Source organism: Mixophyes fleayi, chromosome 6, assembly GCF_038048845.1.
Source record: "Mixophyes fleayi isolate aMixFle1 chromosome 6, aMixFle1.hap1, whole genome shotgun sequence".
In the NCBI taxonomy this organism is placed as follows: Eukaryota; Metazoa; Chordata; class Amphibia; order Anura; family Limnodynastidae; genus Mixophyes; species Mixophyes fleayi.
In genome coordinates, this window is record NC_134407.1 from 16,092,108 (window position 1) to 16,110,738 (window position 18,631).

At 38.7% G+C, this 18,631-nt stretch overlaps 1 protein-coding gene and 1 long non-coding RNA gene across 2 annotated transcripts in view; one reads left to right on the top strand and one right to left on the bottom strand.

Annotated features, from left to right (window-relative positions):
• ARHGAP19 (Rho GTPase activating protein 19) overlaps nucleotides 1–14,198 on the bottom strand; it is a 41,333-nt gene extending 27,135 nt beyond the window's left edge. The window contains exon 1 of the mRNA XM_075215911.1: nucleotides 14,138–14,198. Coding sequence (XP_075072012.1) covers nucleotides 14,138–14,184 — 47 coding nt within the window. The 5' untranslated portion in view covers nucleotides 14,185–14,198. The remainder of the gene's footprint in view (nucleotides 1–14,137) is intronic.
• Nucleotides 6,141–12,255, top strand: LOC142160866 (uncharacterized). The gene is made up of 2 exons (XR_012693326.1): nucleotides 6,141–6,312; nucleotides 10,656–12,255. It is a non-coding gene; the product is annotated as an uncharacterized LOC142160866 (long non-coding RNA).
• Nucleotides 14,199–18,631: the final 4,433 nt, after the last annotated feature.

Sequence of the window (18,631 nt, forward strand, 5' to 3'; positions counted from 1 at the left end):
CAAGCGGGGTAGAGAGAGGGGTAGAAGGGCAGGAGGACCTCGTGGAAGAGACAAGGAGCTGAAGAGCAGAGTTAAGGTGGTGGAGAACAGAAGGAGAGGATTATTATAATTTTACTTGCTTGCAATAAAGGATTGATATTTGAACTTTGTGGTCACAACTAACTCCTAGCAACCGAAAAGACCCTGAAAAAATGATTCACCGGAAGCATATAGCATGACAAAGAGAAGGGGATATGATAGAAGCTTTCAAATATATCAAGGCTTTAACAAGATACAGGAGGGAAACATTCTACAGAGGATTATATTACAACAAGACTGCAGGGTAACAGGAGTAGAGGACATTTGAGGAAGAATTAATTTACCTAAAGGGTAGTAGGTAGGTGGAATAGCCTCCCAACAGAGGTAGAAGAGACAGACATGAGCCTAGCAGGCTAAACCTGAAAAAAAAGCTAAGGATCAAATTGGGTGGGAGTTAGCTCTAAATTTAATGTTTTAAAATGCTTCCCAAACAATTTTAAATGCTTTAGTGCACTTTCATCTTATTATGGTAGCTATACAAAAGAAAAAGAAAATTGATGTGGTTTTAATGCGTTAATAATTACAGGTAGAACGTCAGAAACTAATGTAAAATTCCATTTAAATTTGAATGTATTATATTAAAATGCAGCTATACATAATACAGTATAACGATCCCTCAGGCTGTGTCAAGTCAGATCTATCTGTGGAGTTATTTGAAACACCAACATTCTGTCCATTAGCGGGAATGTAATGTTACAAAAAGACGAACAGATGTCTATGACAGTTTTCCTTTAAACAATATCAGGTACAGGTGTAGAAAGGAGGACTGCCTAATACTAACCTACAGCATTTTTAAAAATAGTAAATAGATAGCAAAATAGATTTAGTGTTCTTAAACTATGTAACTAGGACCATTAATAGCTTGCTACTGTGGGATAATCACTACTAAAATACCTATACATATTCTATATCTTCTATAATCAAAATAGATCCATGCTAATAAAAAATGCTGAATACCCTTCATCAATTGCATACTGCAGTGAAAATTACTTTCCTCTCAATCTGAAAGATCTCATAAGTTCAGCCAACATATGAAAATCATTAATACCATGACATAATGTTAGATACTTGGAATTGTATAGACAACGGTAGATTTATCAGACCCTTTGCTATGGACAACACCTCCACTTCTTTTTCAGCCATATTCTAGCTATTATTTATCTAGTACATTCTAGAATCGGATTGGTTGCTATGGGCAACACCTCTACTTTTCAGTTTTAGAAATCTTCCCCTGTATGGCTGTTAATTAGTCAGGTTCCTTCAATCAATTATCTCACACACGTTTGTGCAGAGAAAATGTTTCTTTATAAAAACAAAGGTTACAAATATCTGTTCCTTGGAGCAGACATATTGGACTACTTGACTGTGCCACCTAGATTTTCATATTCTCCTTGTTCTAAGGTGGTTCTCAACCTGGGACTGATGGTGGCTTGTGATACACTGCGAGACAAATTATCACGGAATCTGCATCAAAACGAGAGCTATGGCCAGGAATGATCTGATCAAAGTTGATAAGACGAATTTTTGGGCACTCAGTAAATCTGTTCATTAGATGGCATCTGACCACACTAATAGGCCTTAAAACACAGATAGTTTCAGTTTGGGACTACCTGTGACCAATTTGGAGGTTGATCCTGTAGTTCAGCCAAGAGGTAAGATTATTACCCCGTGTCTCCCGTTTTGGGTCATCTTCAGGAACCACAGTTCAGTTTTGATATAGTAATTCACTAAACATTTCAATTAACTTAGTGATGGCTGCCAGTGTAGGAGAGTGTTATTGTTGAGAACCGAATATTGCAAGATAAATACATTTGAATACACTTTTTATTACAAGAATATATTTAGCAATAAGCGAAGAAAGGTGTTATAAATGGAGAGCACTCTATATTATTGTAATTCAATTAGAACATTTTGGAAAATAATTATATGTTTTACAAATACCTAATCATAATTTAGCAAAGGGTTACGGCCGGTGACAACACAGCTATTGCTGATCTTTAGTTTCACTGGCTTTTACCAACAAAGGGGTCTATTTATTGAAGGCATTTGAGACCTAAATCATGTGAAAAGGGGATTTTTTCACAGGATTTTGGACTTCTCCTTATTTACTATATCCCTTCTGTGATGCTTCCTCACGCAAAACAGGGGGAAGCCCAAGTACCAAGAACAGTAGCGGCACAACCACCGACAATATCTTCTGATTGCCAACGACATCTCGGGATGGGGTTAGCCGGGGCTCCCTACAGGAAAAATACTTTATTATTAAAATAAAGCATTTTATTGTGTGATTTTTTTTATTTTTGCATATTTTTTTTCTTTTTCAACTGTTTTTTTTTTTTTTTTTTTTAATAGAATCTGGAACAAGTAACTTGTTATCGGAAGGGTCTTAATAAATAGACCCCAAAGGCTTCCCCACTTCATTTCATGAGGAAGCCTATTAAACAAGCACTATGATGGTACTTGCACCACCGCAAAACCTGTTGTTACCAGCATTTCAGGATTTACAGAAGTTACATGTTCTCTATCTGGATAAACAAAATGATGTGTGTGACTCTTTGCTGCATTAGATTGAGGTCTGAACAATATTTAGACAGGCAACAGAGCTCCCGTAATTACACGGCCTCTCAACTCACAGTAATTACTATCAGCAGCAAATCAGTGTGTTTTGGCAATGTTCACGGCCATTTAATCAGAGCCTACAAAGTATCTGTCAAGACCTCTGGAGGCTGCCTGACAACTCCTGTCATACAACTGTGTGTGAGAAATACCTCTTGGTATTTCATACATTCCTCATACATTGTTTAATGAACAAGCATTGTATAGTACATAGACAATAAGGAAAAAAAAAAAAAAAAGATTTTGACTGAATGCTTCAAATGATTAATGTTCAACAAACTAATTGTTTCAATGGTGGTCGTGGAATTCTCTTGTAAAAACAAGCCCAAAACTATAAATAGAAAAAAACCAAATAACTGAAATCAATAAAAACCACAATAGCAACACTCACTAAAACCCAAAACGTATCAGATATTCCACCAATAAACACTCTTCACGGTATAATATAAACCAGAGTTGTGGCAGCACCCAAAGCTGGGATTATTGACTTTTTATGTTTATTAGAAATCTCTGGAATTTGAGACCAGCTGCACAGTCAAATTCTCTGTTAGGACCCATTTCTTGTCACTTATAAAATATTACTTTGCATTATCATCTACAGTCATCTTTATGTATTCAGATAATAAAATGCCATGATCCAAACTGATCACACTGCATGAACCGAAATCAGAGTGTAGGTGGATAATATATATATATATATTTATTTTTCAGAGGCTTAATGCCAAAGAATATGCTTTATCCCCATTACAGTCCTGTACACATCAGGCATGCTTGTTGACATTCATTGAGATAACTGTTTATTTAACTTGTTAGATAGACTTACTTATGAGATGATTATTATATCACACACTATGACACTACTTACAGTATCTGTGTGTGCACCTCAGTAAGCAGATCTACCATCATATAGCTGGAGACTGACAGCTTGCACAAGTATTTATTTGATGTGTTAGAGTGGAAATGTATGATTATTGATTTAATATCTATCATGTGCTAAGCTTTAGATGCTAATATGTTATGCTATGACTTTAAGAGAAATTAAGCAGATATTATTTTCAGTTTAAAAAGACAAATTATTCAAGGTTGGCCACGCAGCGCCATGTTTCCATCAACGAAAACATTCCAAGAACATGTAGTAAAGTTCTTGATAAGATAAAACCCAAGGACTCAAAGATGGGGGCAGCACAAGGATATTGGCAAAAAGCCTGGAAAGAGATAACACACAAAGAAGAAAGAGTTGTTTGATCTTTGATGTAAAACTGAAATATATATATTGTTAATTGATTTTCTCTCATTATTTTACTGTCTTATAATTGGTTGTTCAGAATCTATACCCCTAGACTTACATGTATAAAAATAAGCGCTGAAGTGGTCTCAAATTGGAACAGAATAAAGCTGCTCAGCATTATATCATACAGGTCTTGAGTATTTTCTGTTCACCAGTCGACTGAAAACAAAGGAAGATCTGACTGACATTGAAGGTGCTTGATAGAAGTATCGGTGAACCCCGATACCCCAACATTTCTGGGGGCTCGTCCGGGATGCTCCAATATCTCCACACCTGACGCCAAACTTCACTGATGTCCAGAGAACTGCTGAACTAAATCCGGTGAGTAAGAAAAGTGTAGATTTCTACCTTCTTACTCAGTTCAGTATTTCTTTGTATGTCTAAGGAAAGTCAGTTGAGGTGATTAGAGGGTATTCTATGAACCCAATGTACAGTCAGAGGAAAGGATAATGAAATGATAAATGTATGGATACTGTAGATTATGATGGATGTAGACAATTTGAGTTAGAAGATAATAAGAGAGTGCTGCATTGTTCTGAGAAAATATTCAGGTTGCAAGGGACCTAGACTAGAGTGTGTTACAACTACAAATGCATATTACGGTTTTGTAAGTAATGAAAAAGAACTATATTTTACGTTAGGGTGCATTTGAATGAAGAAATACTACATATTGGCCACAAAATCATATGTTACCAGATTATAAACCTATATGTCCATACACTGACTTGAGGGGAAGAATCGGATCATCCATAAATGCCAGCCTTTTAATCTACAGCCAATAAACCTTACATCTGGTGTTCCTAGGGCAGACTAGGAGGTAAAGGATTAAAGATACTTATAGTCTGTACAAAGGGGAAAATTGTATTACCTTATCCCACTTATAAGACATTGTATCCCAGATACTGACAGTACTGTGACCAGTAACCCAGTAAATGGGGGCACAGAACAGTAAGATGCCTACTATAGGCAAGCCTATGGATATAATGAAAAAGAGAGAAGGTAGTAAAGCTCTTTAAAGAATTCATAAAGTACTCAAGAGAGCAGGATTTCCCCCAGAAGGGACATTAGACTTACAGAAATGGTATGGGTTTTATTTGAATAATAAAGAATGGATAAAAAGGCTTGGCTATGAAGATCAGGTCAATGTGTGGATATGCTAAATGTATGTTTGATCCTGCGCAGCTGAATGAGTGAGATGTGCCCCTCCCTTATTCTGTGTAAAAGATTTCAGTGTGTTGAGATAAGAAGCACTCTGTTTTTTGTTATCTGACAATGAATGTAATGCTGATAAAATATGTCCGGAGTGCTGAGCGATAATAACATGTTGAGGCTAACTTGTATTTAGTCTAATGCTGGGACTTGTAGTTCCACAGCAGTAGGCTGGAAGGTATCGGCTAATTTTTCTTTCTCTGTATGTGAGTTTTGTCTCCGTCTTACTTCGTGTGAGGGAGATCTGTGTTTGTCTGTCTTGTCTGTTTTTTTTTTGTTTTTGTTTTTTTTTACAAGAGACATGTTTCAAGGTTAAAGAAGTTGTACATTTTTGTAAATAATATAATGCCTGCCTGCTTAATTCTAAGCTTTTAAAGAGATGCATAACAAGTGTTGAAATGTTTTGGTCCGTCATTACACGATTCAGTGGACGGACAAGTTGGCTGGGGTCCAACAAGCCGTTTCTGTATTTGAACAAAATAATTTTGTTTCTGAAATTTGAGAAAAATAGCTTTCTCTTTAATGAAGTTGAGAATTGTGGGAGTGAGCTTTACATGAAGATATATATTACAAGCTGTTTTTATCTGTGTGAAAATGGCGCTGATGAATGTTCTCAGAAATCAGGAGGGTTTGTTATGCCCATAAAGAAATGTTACGAGATAAAATGTCGTCTGTGAGCGAGAATTGTGAATATATATTTGTACTTTAAACATGGAAATCACAGAATCTGGAAATATGTGTGAATATTTGGTTTAAAAGAGATGATGAGAAAGAAGTGGCTTTGAACACTCGCCCAGGTCTCGTCACTTTGACATTCCCTGTTTGTGAGATTAGGGACTGCCCCTTTGAGGAAATCAGTTTTTCATTGCATGGAACGCATAGCGTCACAGTTAAGCTACAAAGAGAAACTTTTAAACAAGTGTCATATTAGCAGCTGTACAATGTGAATTAATAACAGTTACTGTAATTCCTAGTGAATAAATGTTAATCTCTATGCAAAAGTTTTTTCTTCACAGAAGCTCTCCAGCTACAAAGCACCCTTTCAATCCAGATTGCATTGATCCAACTTGCAATGAATAGAAGTTGCAATATGTTTTGGTCAACAGCCACAACAAACATAAGTATAAACTAATTAAGGATTTATAGAACGTAGACTCTGCTGAGTAATGATTACCTTGTTTTGGAAAGAGATATTAGAGTTTATGTGCTATTCGCATAGCAAATGCATGAACCAGATGGTTTTTCTGTATGTGCAGAAAGCAAAAGGTTTTTATTTTTATCCTCATAACAATTTTGAGTCAATCAGTGTTGTAAACGCATTCACTGCCCTTATTTACTGTGCTATAATAGTAATATACTGCAAGTCCTTCTTTGTATCGTGGGTATGGTAATGCATTGATGGGAATTCAATATTTGTACGGAAATGAAAAAGATTTAAGACTTTATGAGCTATTATCTGTGTTTTTGCATTAGCATTTCTGGGTGATAGTAAGACATTTACACTCTCCACTGAGCAAAACCAAATGTTTAACCAATTTTAAGCTAAAGCAACTTCAGCACCAGCACTGGCTTTGCCAGATTGTGACAGAGCTACTCAAGCACACAAAGTTGAAGGCTTCACTCAAGATAATGCCCAACATCGCAGACTGTTTAAGACCAGATTCCTCAATGGCCTTTCTGAAACATATCGTCAACAATTGTTCCTTATAAGACCAGAAGCAGTAACAATGAAAATGCAATCCATGCTCCAAGTCCTAGAAGGTATAGAAGACCGGGAAAAGGAGAAGCAGAGGAAAGTCAAAGACAAGTCCCAAACCGTTCATGTGGTCCAAGAAAATCAAGACTGGAAGGTTCGTACAGACACAAGAGGTGCACCTGAGTAATAAATAAAGGAAAAAGGAAATATGACTCTGGCAGAAATGAAAAAACAAGGAGTTTGTTTCTTTTGCAAACAAAGAGGCCACATGAAAAGAGATTGCATTAAGCATAAGAAATGGCTGGAAAGAAGAAATCAACAAGCTACAGACCAACAACTGGCATAGGAAATTGGCACTCCAATGTACCTCCGGCTCACATATAACCAAACTCTGAAAGATGACTTAACTAAAGGCCTAATGAATATCATATTACCCAATGGTCAAGAACGTGAGTGTCTAATTGATACTGGAGCAAGCCACACTGTATTAAGAAAACAGGAGGTACCTCAACAACTATTAACAGAAATTGATTTACCTGCTACAGGCCTAGCAGGAAAAGAAGTAAAACTAACAGAAAGTAAACCAGTTACACTTTTAGTAGGTGAAGAGACAATTGAAGTACCAATACAATTTCTCACTTCCTCATCTTGTCCCTATAATCTGTTGGGAGCAGATGTACTTTCAAGATACAAGCCAGCATCAAATACACCCCAACTGGAGTAAAACTCACAAGTCAACTCCCATCTCCAGTCCAAGAAGATCTTACAGCAGCAATCTAGATGCTAGAGCAGATGAGCACATGTCACAAGGATAAGACTGTTAATCTACCAGATTGGCTGAACATAGTACCAGACAAGTTATGGTCCAAAGGAAAACAGGATGTGGGTACACTTAAAGTAAATCCTGTAAAACTGACACTAAAGCCAGGAACACATCCTGTCTCAATTAAACAGTACCCACTTGCTGCAGCTCAAACCAAAGCGATCTCAGAACAAATACAAGAATATCTACAAATAGGGGTGTTAAGAAAATGTCGCTCTCCTTATTCTACACCCCTATTCTCAGTAAAGAAACAAGATGTCGGACAAGGGGGTGCAATACTGGATGGTTTATGACCTAAGGAGGTCAACAAAAGACTTCTGATCAACACTCCCATTGTACCCAACCCACACACTTTGCTTAATCAGATACCGCCAAATGCAAAATGGTTTTCAGTAATTGACTTGGCAAATGCTTTCTTCTCAGTCCCAATCACAGAAGATAGTCAACTTCTTCTAGCCTTCACCCATGATGGAAACCAATATTGTTGGACAAGACTCTCTCAAGGAGGAGCCACAAGCCTATCAGAATTTTCAGAAGCAATGGCACTAATTCTCCAAGGATGGAGGCCTATCAATCCAACTACTCAACTCATTCAATATGTAGATGATCTCATGGTGGCTGCGGAAGCTGAAGAAGAATGCAAAGCAGAAACACTGTCATTACTTTGTTTTCTGGCCGAACAAGACTGCAGAGTATCACCAAGCAAGTTGCAACTAGTACAGGAAAAAGTAATATTCTTAGGACATTGTATCTCTGCAGGAACCAGACATCTTACAACTGAAAGAGTTAAAGTTATACGAGACATGAAGACACCAAAAACAGTCAAAGAAATCAGAGCCTTTTTGGGACTCCTCGGATATTGCAGAGAGTGGATTCCTTCAGCTTCAATTCTTATGCAACCACTGTATGAATGCTTGAGGAAACAACAGGGAACAGAACCACTCAATATAACTGAAATAGAGAATGCAGTGCAAGCCCTGAAACACGCCATCTCTACTGCACCAGCACTTGGACTACCAGACTACCTGAAACCTTTCACATTGTTCTGCCATGAGCAGTCAGGACATGCTCTAGGAGTCCTCACACAGAAACATGGAACGAAGCAAAGGCCACTGGCCTATTATTCTGCACAACTCGATCCAGTTATAAGAGGTTCTCCATCATGTATACAAGCAGTAGCAGCAGCAATACTGAAAGAAAAGGTAGCAGATATGGTATTGGACCATGCACTTATTATTCAAGTTCCACATGCAGTCACAGAAATTCTTAATCAAGAAAAAAACAAGACATTTGTCTGCAGCTAGACTAACTAAATATCAGGTAGCCTTGCTCAGCGCCTCACATGTAACACAATCCTCAATCCAGCAACCCTGCTCCCCATTGATGATTCAGAAGAGGGGAGTAAGGGGAGTCGCAAAGAAGATGAATCATCAGACAGGGGATATGAGGACCTGAGTGAAGCGTCTGAAGAAGAAACTGAAGAAATACACACACAAAAATTTTCACATGATTGTTTGGAACTTATGAAATTAGAAACTTGAGCTTTGCATAATGTTACTGACACACCACTTTCAGATGCAACCCTAACTCTTTATGTAGATGGATCTAGATACTATGTGGATGGAGTTCCATATACAGGTTATGCCATCACAACTGAGGAAGAGGTGCTTGACTCAGGAACACTGTCTAATGGAGCATCAGCACAAGAAGCAGAATTGATAGCTCTAACTAAAGCTTGTGTATATGCAGAAGGACAAAAAGCCAATGTATATACAGATTCACGTTATGCCTGGGGAGTGGCGCATGACTTCGGTCCCATTTGGAAAAGCAGAGATTTCCAAGAATCAAATGGAAAATCCATCAAATATGCAAACGTGATTAATGAACTGTTTAGAACATTGGAACTCCCTAAACAAGTGGGAATTATAAAGGTTCAAGCTCACACTAGAGAACAAACTCCAGAAGCAAAAGGAAATAACTTTGCAGATCAAGCAGCAAAAAAAGGCAGCCCTCCAACCAAAGAATACTACATTTCTTGTAGACTCAACAGAAGGTGACACAGACAAATTTCAATTCCCAGACCTACAAAGCCTTAAAGACTTTCAGAAACAAGCAACAAAGGAAGAAAAGAATAAGTGGGAAAAAGAAGGTGCACAGCTTGATGAGTAAGGAATATGGTCAAAAGAAAATAAATGGTGCCTACCAAGAGCCTTATACCCAGTAATGACTCAGATTGCACATGGACAAGTACATCATTCCAAAGAGGCAATGACTAATAGGGTATGGAAAAATTGGATTGCCCCTGGATTTAACTGTGCGGACACAAACTATGTGACAGCTTGCTGGATATGTGGAATACACAATCCAGGGCAAAGAGTAAAGACCCCAAAGGCTTTCTATCCCTTTCAGAGACTTCAGATCGACTATATACAACTTCATAAATGTGGTACCTACGAGTATGTGTTAGAAGGAAAAGCTACTGCTAAAAATACAGCGAAGAAATTAATCTCGGAAGTCATCTATAGATATGGCATACCTGAAGTTATTGAATCAGATAGAGGTACAACCTTTACAGAAGAGATAATGAAGCATGTAATGAAGAACTTGGGAGTATCACAAGCTTTTCACACTCCTTATAGGCCACCAGCAGGTGGGAGGGTAGAAAGGCTTAATGGTGACATTAAATTGAAACTACAGAAAATGATGCAAGAAACCAAAAAGACTTGGTTAGAATATTTACCAATAGTTCTGTTTAACATTAGAACTACACTTATGAAGAGACACAGGTTTAGCACCAAATGAGATACTGTTTGGCACAGCACACAGAACAGGCTGTTATTTTCCATAGCAACTACAGCATGTACGTGGTGATTTGTTGAATTATGTTGCTTTATTACAGAAACAACTAACTGAAATACATGGTCAAATGTTCTCCTCCATTCCAGACCCTAATTTTGATACAGGTACCCATAAACTGCTATCTGGTGACTGGGTGGTCATAAGAAAGCACATCAGGAGACGTCTTGAACCCAGATATAAGGGTCCTTATCAAGTCCTGTTGATGACTCCCATGGCAGTGAAAGTACAGGAAAAAGACACCTGGATTCACGCATCACACTGCAAAGTCTTCAAATCAGGGGAGTCTTGTTCTGATAAATAGAAATAACTGTCTTATGGTATTGATATGTCTTACCAGAATATTTGTGCCTGAAGTAGGGGTCAAGGCCTCCCTAACCCAGTATGAAACAGACAGATAAGTGACAAATTGCCTATGTCACTGTGAGAAACAGAAGGGGAAGGAGTGCTCAACAATTTGCACTCATAGGAGAATAAACTTTGAAAATGCCTTTGTGAATACATAACCTCGTTGGCAAAATTGTCAGCAATGATTCATTTTGGATATTGGGAATATTGCCATTAGTAGCAAATGGTTTGGCAATCCAGCTCATTGTATATGTGGTAGAGAAAATTGTTATATGGCTGATTAAGAAATTACTGACACTTGATTGTTGTTCCTGCAGGAAAAATAATGAGCTTCCAGAACCAGAAATGATCACAGAAATTTCTACAAGTTTAATGTCTGAGACAAACAGTGAACATTATGAACAATGGTCAGCAATCAAACCAAAAACCTGCACAGTCTGCAACAAGAGATTGACAGTGACCATCGAGAAACCAGAATGAAAATTGATGTCCTATTCATTAGTGGGACATATTTGTTCATAAATCTTATTCCATATAGAAAACAATGAATATCTTGATTCATCCATTGATACTAATTCTTCTTGTACGAACTATAATGATTATATGGAACTGCTACTTAAAATGTAATACAAGAAAGCTTTTGAATAGATATCAGCAAAGTATTCCCCTCTATGCACCGAGATAAAACATTAAGTAGGGAAAGAAAAGTTATGGTGATAAAGTACCAGAGATATGTGCTTAATGAATTCTTGTTCTAATCATATGGGGTCCTTATGATACCATATGTTTAAATGTAGGTACTAACTGTCTTCTGCTGAGTATCGCCATGACTGATAGGTAGAGGTTAATAGTTGATATTTAATCAAAGAGGGGAATGTTAGAGTGGAAATGTATGATTATTGATTTAATATCTATCATGTGCTAAGCTTTAGATGCTAATATGTTATGCTATGACTTTAAGAGAAATTAAGCAGATATTATTTTCAGTTTAAAAAGACAAATTATTCAAGGTTGGCCACGCAGCGCCATGTTTCCATCAACGAAAACATTCCAAGAACATGTAGTAAAGTTCTTGATAAGATAAAACCCAAGGACTCAAAGATGGGGGCAGCACAAGGATATTGGCAAAAAGCCTGGAAAGAGATAACACACAAAGAAGAAAGAGTTGTTTGATCTTTGATGTAAAACTGAAATATATATATTGTTAATTGATTTTCTCTCATTATTTTACTGTCTTATAATTGGTTGTTCAGAATCTATACCCCTAGACTTACATGTATAAAAATAAGCGCTGAAGTGGTCTCAAATTGGAACAGAATAAAGCTGCTCAGCATTATATCATACAGGTCTTGAGTATTTTCTGTTCACCAGTCGACTGAAAACAAAGGAAGATCTGACTGACATTGAAGGTGCTTGATAGAAGTATCGGTGAACCCCGATACCCCAACAGATGTATTTATCTGTCATTAGTTGGCAGAGGTGTTTTCATTTTGTGAATGTTTCATGTATCTGTTTCTCTTACAAAGGTGCGTAGATTACATGACTACAGTTCCAGAGTGAAAGTGAAGGAGAGGTTAATAGGTGACAGTGGGGATGCTAAAACTATGCATGCTGGATGTCCTAGCTGCCATCATCAACATATATTTATATAGCGCCAAATTCCATACTGCTTTAGAATTGCCATTAGTCTTGAGTAATTGTGTTATGTAACTCATTAGATAAGATAGATTCATATTTTGATAAACAGAATAGTAGTTAGATAGGAGACAAAATAGATAAGATACACAGAATGATACATAGATAGTAGATTGCTAGATAGAAGTTAGCTAGATATATGGGATAAATAGATACAAATAGGCAAATATATGACAAAAGTGTGATGAAAGGACATATGGACAGATCAGTAATAGATTAATGTGCAACAGATAGGTGATGGAGATACGTGATAGATAAGCAGATGATAAATATGTGATGAATGGACAAATATACATAGGTAATAGATCAATGTGAGAGATGGATGGATGGATAGATAGGTATGATATATATAGATGGATGGAATGGACATAGATTAAAGAGGGAGAGGTGGCTAGCACTTCTGCCTTACAGCACTGGGGTCATGAGTTCAATTCCCGACCATGACCTTATCTGTGTGGAGTTTGTAAAGCTAGGTACCCACTACAGAAATTTCAACCAACTTTTTATGCCGAGCGATTTTACATCCGATCGCTCGGTCCATGGACTGCATACACACTAGCCTTGTTTTAGACGATAAAGGGAAGAGCGGACGTCCCTTTAGCGACTTTTTACAGCCATGTTGTCGTGAGCAATGATTGCAATTTCGTACTCACTATTGTGGATCGGTCGGAAGTTTATACACACTACACAGCGGAAACGAGATTTAAACGAAAATATTTAACGGTACGACCAACCAAATGAGGCGACAATCGTCCATTTGGGCAGACTTTCGATCATCGTGTCACTGCACACACTGACCCGACTTTTGAACGAGCGGTCGTATGTCGGCTGATTGAGCCGATTATTGGACGAAAACCGTGTAGTGTGTATCCAGCTTTAGATAGATAGATTAATAGAATACAGCTAGAGAGATATGCGATCAATGGACATATAGACATAGGTAATAGATCAATGTGAAATATGGATGGAATGGATATAAATTAAATAAAGGGGGAGATTATATAAGTATGTTGAATGGACATATAGACAGATAGGTAATAGACCAATGTGAGATAGATGGATAAATAGAATACAGCTAGATAGATATGTGATGAATGGACATATAGACATAGGTAAATCAATGTGAGATATAAATGGTTAGATAGGAGATATATATGTAATGGATATAGCCTAGAGAGAGGGTGATGATATAAGTATGTTGAATATAGGTAATAGATTAATGTGATAGATAGATAGATAGATATGGGACAAATAGAGGAGAGATGATCAGATGACATGCTTTTTACATACTAATTGATTATTTCAGATACTAGGACAGTGGTTACACGGAGCAGCTCCAGCAGTGTAAGGGAGCTTACTGCGGCTATAACAGCGGCTCTCCGGAAACCATGACACTACAAGTCCCAGCAGTCAGGACATGCTGGGTCTTGTAGTTCCAGCGCATGTATTTGCTATGCACACATACACAGGTGGTAATTATAAGTGTGCAGACCACTCTATGTAGCACCGCCCCCCTCACACCACTCACCGCTGCAGCCGGTGACTTCTCCCTCCCGCATCCTCCGCCGCTGCCATCTTGTTTTCAAATCCTCCGCTACAGCATCGCTTACGCCCCTCTCTAGCTCCCATTGGCCATAATAGTCCCGCCCCGCCACGGTGATTGGTGGTTTTGAATATCCCCGATAAGGGTGGGCGGGGCATAGAGCCGCCGCACAAATTAATTCCAACAGACCGAAGGCGTCAGTTCTCGCGGGAACTGACGGTGTTTCAGGAAAGAAGTGCATTGTGGGGGATGTAGTTCTTCTGCTTCAACATGGTGCAGTAGATAACATGGCAGATGTAAAAAAGTGAATGAGAGAGTAAGAGGAAATGTGAAATATATAACACCTCTGCATAGCAAATCAGTCCAAGTGAGACTATTCCCTTATCAGTGTTGGCTAACCTGTGACACTCCAGGTTGTGAAACTACAAGTCCCAGTATACCCTTCGAGCAATAACTCTTCTCTCTCTTCTCTCTCTCCTCTCTCTCCCCTCTCTCCCCTCTCTCCCCTCTCTCCCCTCTCTCCCCTCTCTCCCCTCTCTCCCCTCTCTCCCCTCTCTCCCCTCTCTCCCCTCTCTCCCCTCTCTCCCCTCTCTCCCCTCTCTCCCCTCTCTCCCCTCTCTCCCCCCCCTGGAGTGTCACAGGTTAGCTAACACTGCCTTATGTTCTGCTCCTGCTGTTACCTCTTATTTTGTAATTGCAGTAACCTGGCCTAAAATAAATAATTCATGTTGAAAGTGTTCTATACATTGGAGGATTTATGGAAATTTCAATTTATATCTCCTCACAATTTTCCACTCCCCAAAAAATCTTTAGGAACATTATTGAAACAGAAAAAAAAAAAGAAGAGGAGAATAATGAGGATAACATTGAAGCGGTGGTTTTGTTGAAGTAGACATTGCAATAAGTTATAGCCTGCCTAAATAACTATTTTTATTTTGCATTTACTGTTGAAAATGTACCGTATATACTCGTGTATAAGCCGAGTTTTTCAGCACATTTTTTGTGCTGAAAAAGCCCTCCTCGGCTTATACACGAGTGAACTTCTGTTCTCCCGTCCCTCAGCTTTTAACTTCCACAGTGGAACGCATGTGCGTTCCACTGACAGGAAGTTCGGCATTTGGAACGCAAACTTGCGTTCCAAATGCCGAACTTCCTGTCAGTGGAACGCACATACGTTTCACTGCGGAGGTAAGTAAAAGGCTGAACACCGCTAATTTCATTTGTTTAAAAGGTTATTTCCAGGGGGGTTAATTGTCCTCTTGTAAATATAATAGTTAAATATCTCAACTGATAATCCAAGGTATCTATCTGCACGAGGAGGAATAGAGATTCCCAGATTAATAACTGCTGTGCTTCTAAACCTACTGCCTCTAATGCATGCAATACAATATGCGGGGGTTAAATAATCCACTACCTCCTATTTGTGACAGACTGTCTTGGAATTGAAGGAGCTGCACATACTAATATACCGGTAGGTATATTATCTGTAGCTGTTATGCTATAAGTATCTATTTAGTCTTGAAAAAGCATAGCGAAACACTTAACAGATTTTAATAAATGTAACTGTTATGAAGATTGACTCTGCTAGTTTTCAATTCCTCTTAATATCGTCTGTGTTTTTTCTCCCCAACCTCTTCTCTCTCCCTCCTTTTTCTCTCCTTCTCCCTTCCTCTCTCTGCATTTCCCACCCTAGGCTTATATTCGAGTCAATAAGTTTTCCCAGTTTTTTGTGGTAAAATTTGGTGCCTCGGCTTATATTCGGGTCGACTTATACTCGAGTATATACGGTAAGTGATTCATCACTAGAAGGGAACTTAGTGTATTTAGCAGAACCATCATTTTGACTGCCAATTTCACAGAGCCATGATATATGTGTCAAAGAAACGCTACAGTTGCTGTAGACCCATTTATTTCTGTTTTAGTGGAAGAAAATTACAGTTGATTATGGGGAGACAGGAAGAAATTTAGATGTCTGGTATTATAGGATGGTTGCCATGTGTACCTGGCATTGAGAGACTAACAAGCCTGTAGAAAGTTTAAAGGGAATGACTTATCTATGGTGGTGTTAAGTTAGTAACTAAACAATCTACCAAATGTAGTTAACAGATACTAAGATGTTATCTGCAAACATGAAGATTTTGTATGACTGACCTTAAACAAGTCCGGGGATTAAAGGATTTGCTCTTATTGCTTCTTCTGAGCGTTGAGCAGTCTCCTGGGGGTATATTTACTAAACTGCTGGTTTAAAAAAGTGGAGATTTTGCCTATAGCAACCAATCAGATTCTAGCTACCATTTTGTAGAATTTACTAAATAAATAACAGCTAGAATCTGATTGGTTGCTATAGGCAACATCTCCACTCTTTCAAACCCACAGTTTAGTATATATACCCCCTACTCACAATACAATGGCTATATCTTGACTCTCTACCCATACTAACTGGTGAAGAGTGTGCTTGGAGACTCCTGGAGACAATTCCCGCACCAAATTAACACTACCGACCTGCACTTCAGCCTGTTCCAGTACTGTTTACATAGGTAAGTATATAAAACCTAGCCAACATCTTGAATATGTATTTTGTCTAATACATCCACCAAAGGACTATAGCACTTTTATTAGTTATCAATCACGCTGCAATAAGGTAATACAATACAAAAGGGGAACTTAATAGTACACATATAATAGTCATCAAGCCAACCCGTCGGGTATCCTTGTTGAGAACACTCGGGTACATCAAGGCTTCTCATGCTCTTATTCTCCAGTCCAGACGTCACCCACTCTTGGCTGCCATACACAGGTAAAAAGACCAATGGAGTTCGGTAGAGATGAAGTTTCCACGAGCGACACAATCACTCCTGTCATCCTTTAATCCTGGAAAGTCCAACGGGAACCACAGTCCACAGCCAGCCCCGTCTTTAAGGCTCCCAAATGGACCCAGGTCACAGATCTTTATCCTTGCGTCCCACAGGAGTGGGTTCTGGATACAAGGAGGAGTTAGCTTCTTAGTTAGGTTCCCCTTATTTACCAGATACTTCTGGCATGTGCTGAGCGGCCATCTTAATGTCTGGCCGTTATCTGTAGAGGAAGGGGCCGGTACCTAGCACACTTGATACATATGCACTAGTGACAGTTGTTGTAGGATAGGGTACCCCAGGGTGGCTACCATGGATTTAGAGGACATGTGTGCAGAAACATGAAATATGGGGCAGCACAGTGGCTAAGTGGTTAGCACTTCTGCCTCACAGCGCTGGGATCATGAGTTCAATTTCCGACCATGACCTTATCTGTGTGGAGTTTGTATGTTCTCTCCGTGTTTGCGTGGGTTTCCTCCGGGTGCTCCGGTTTCCTCACACATTCCAAAAACATACTAGTAGGTTAATTGGCTGCTATCACAATTGACCCTAGTCTGCTCCAATGGGGCAGGGACTGATATAAATGAGTTCTCTGTACAGCGCTGCGGAATCAGTGTCGCTATATAAATAAATGGTGATGATAATGATGATCACAATAACATGTTGTTACAGCCAGGTAATGACATTTAGGACCAGCCTAGGGAAAGTGCCACCAGTATTCTTCCCGAAGAGAGGAGTTCACAGCTGGGCTTAAGCTTTATTATAAATGTTTGACATCCCACCCTTGTCACACTCCCCAAGAGGGATTTTTATAAATGTCTCCAAATTAGACACTGTCTCATTTCCTTTCTTAACCCTCAAAAAATGTCCCCACCCTTCACCTGAATCATCATATAGCCATTACTGTTCTCGCCAACATAAGGACGCCCCTTTGCTCCCCCGTTTCGCCACTCCAGGTGCAGGCGGTCATAAGCGCCAGAATTGCGCGAGTCTGCATAGGCGTGCACCCACTTCCTGGGCGTAGGCAGAGCAATTTCACTCCAGATAAGCTACGCCAACTGGCATACGTCCCATACTGCATCGGCTCCTCTGTTTATTTGATATTTTCAACATCCTCATGATCGGATGTACAATCCTGTCTAACATTTGTCACATCAATGTACTTGTTATAGCAATGTTCAAATCTATGTACTGTGCCCGCCTATCTTACCACCCTCTCCCTTCTTTCTTCTGTACACCACTTACAATAAAACTTGTGTTCATTAAAAATCAGTGAAACATAATAAAGTAATATTTCAGTATGATGTCCTTTTAAATTGCACTGTTACTATAACATTTCTTGTCACATATTTTTGATTCTTCGTGTTTCATCTTCTCTTCCACCTTGAAATCTCCCTCTTCTCTCAGCTCTGTCAGGAAACTTGGAGGCAGATGGATTTATTTCTCTTCAAGGTTTTGACAACTAATCTCTGTTAGGCTTTGCATTCAATTTAGTTCGTCAGAAGGATTATAAAATGTGAGATATTCAAAACATAATTACCAGACAATATGACACAATACTGTTACAAGAAATCAATTTGTCCATTAAATTGCTGCACCAGTGGGCAAAAAAATGACAGTGTTATTA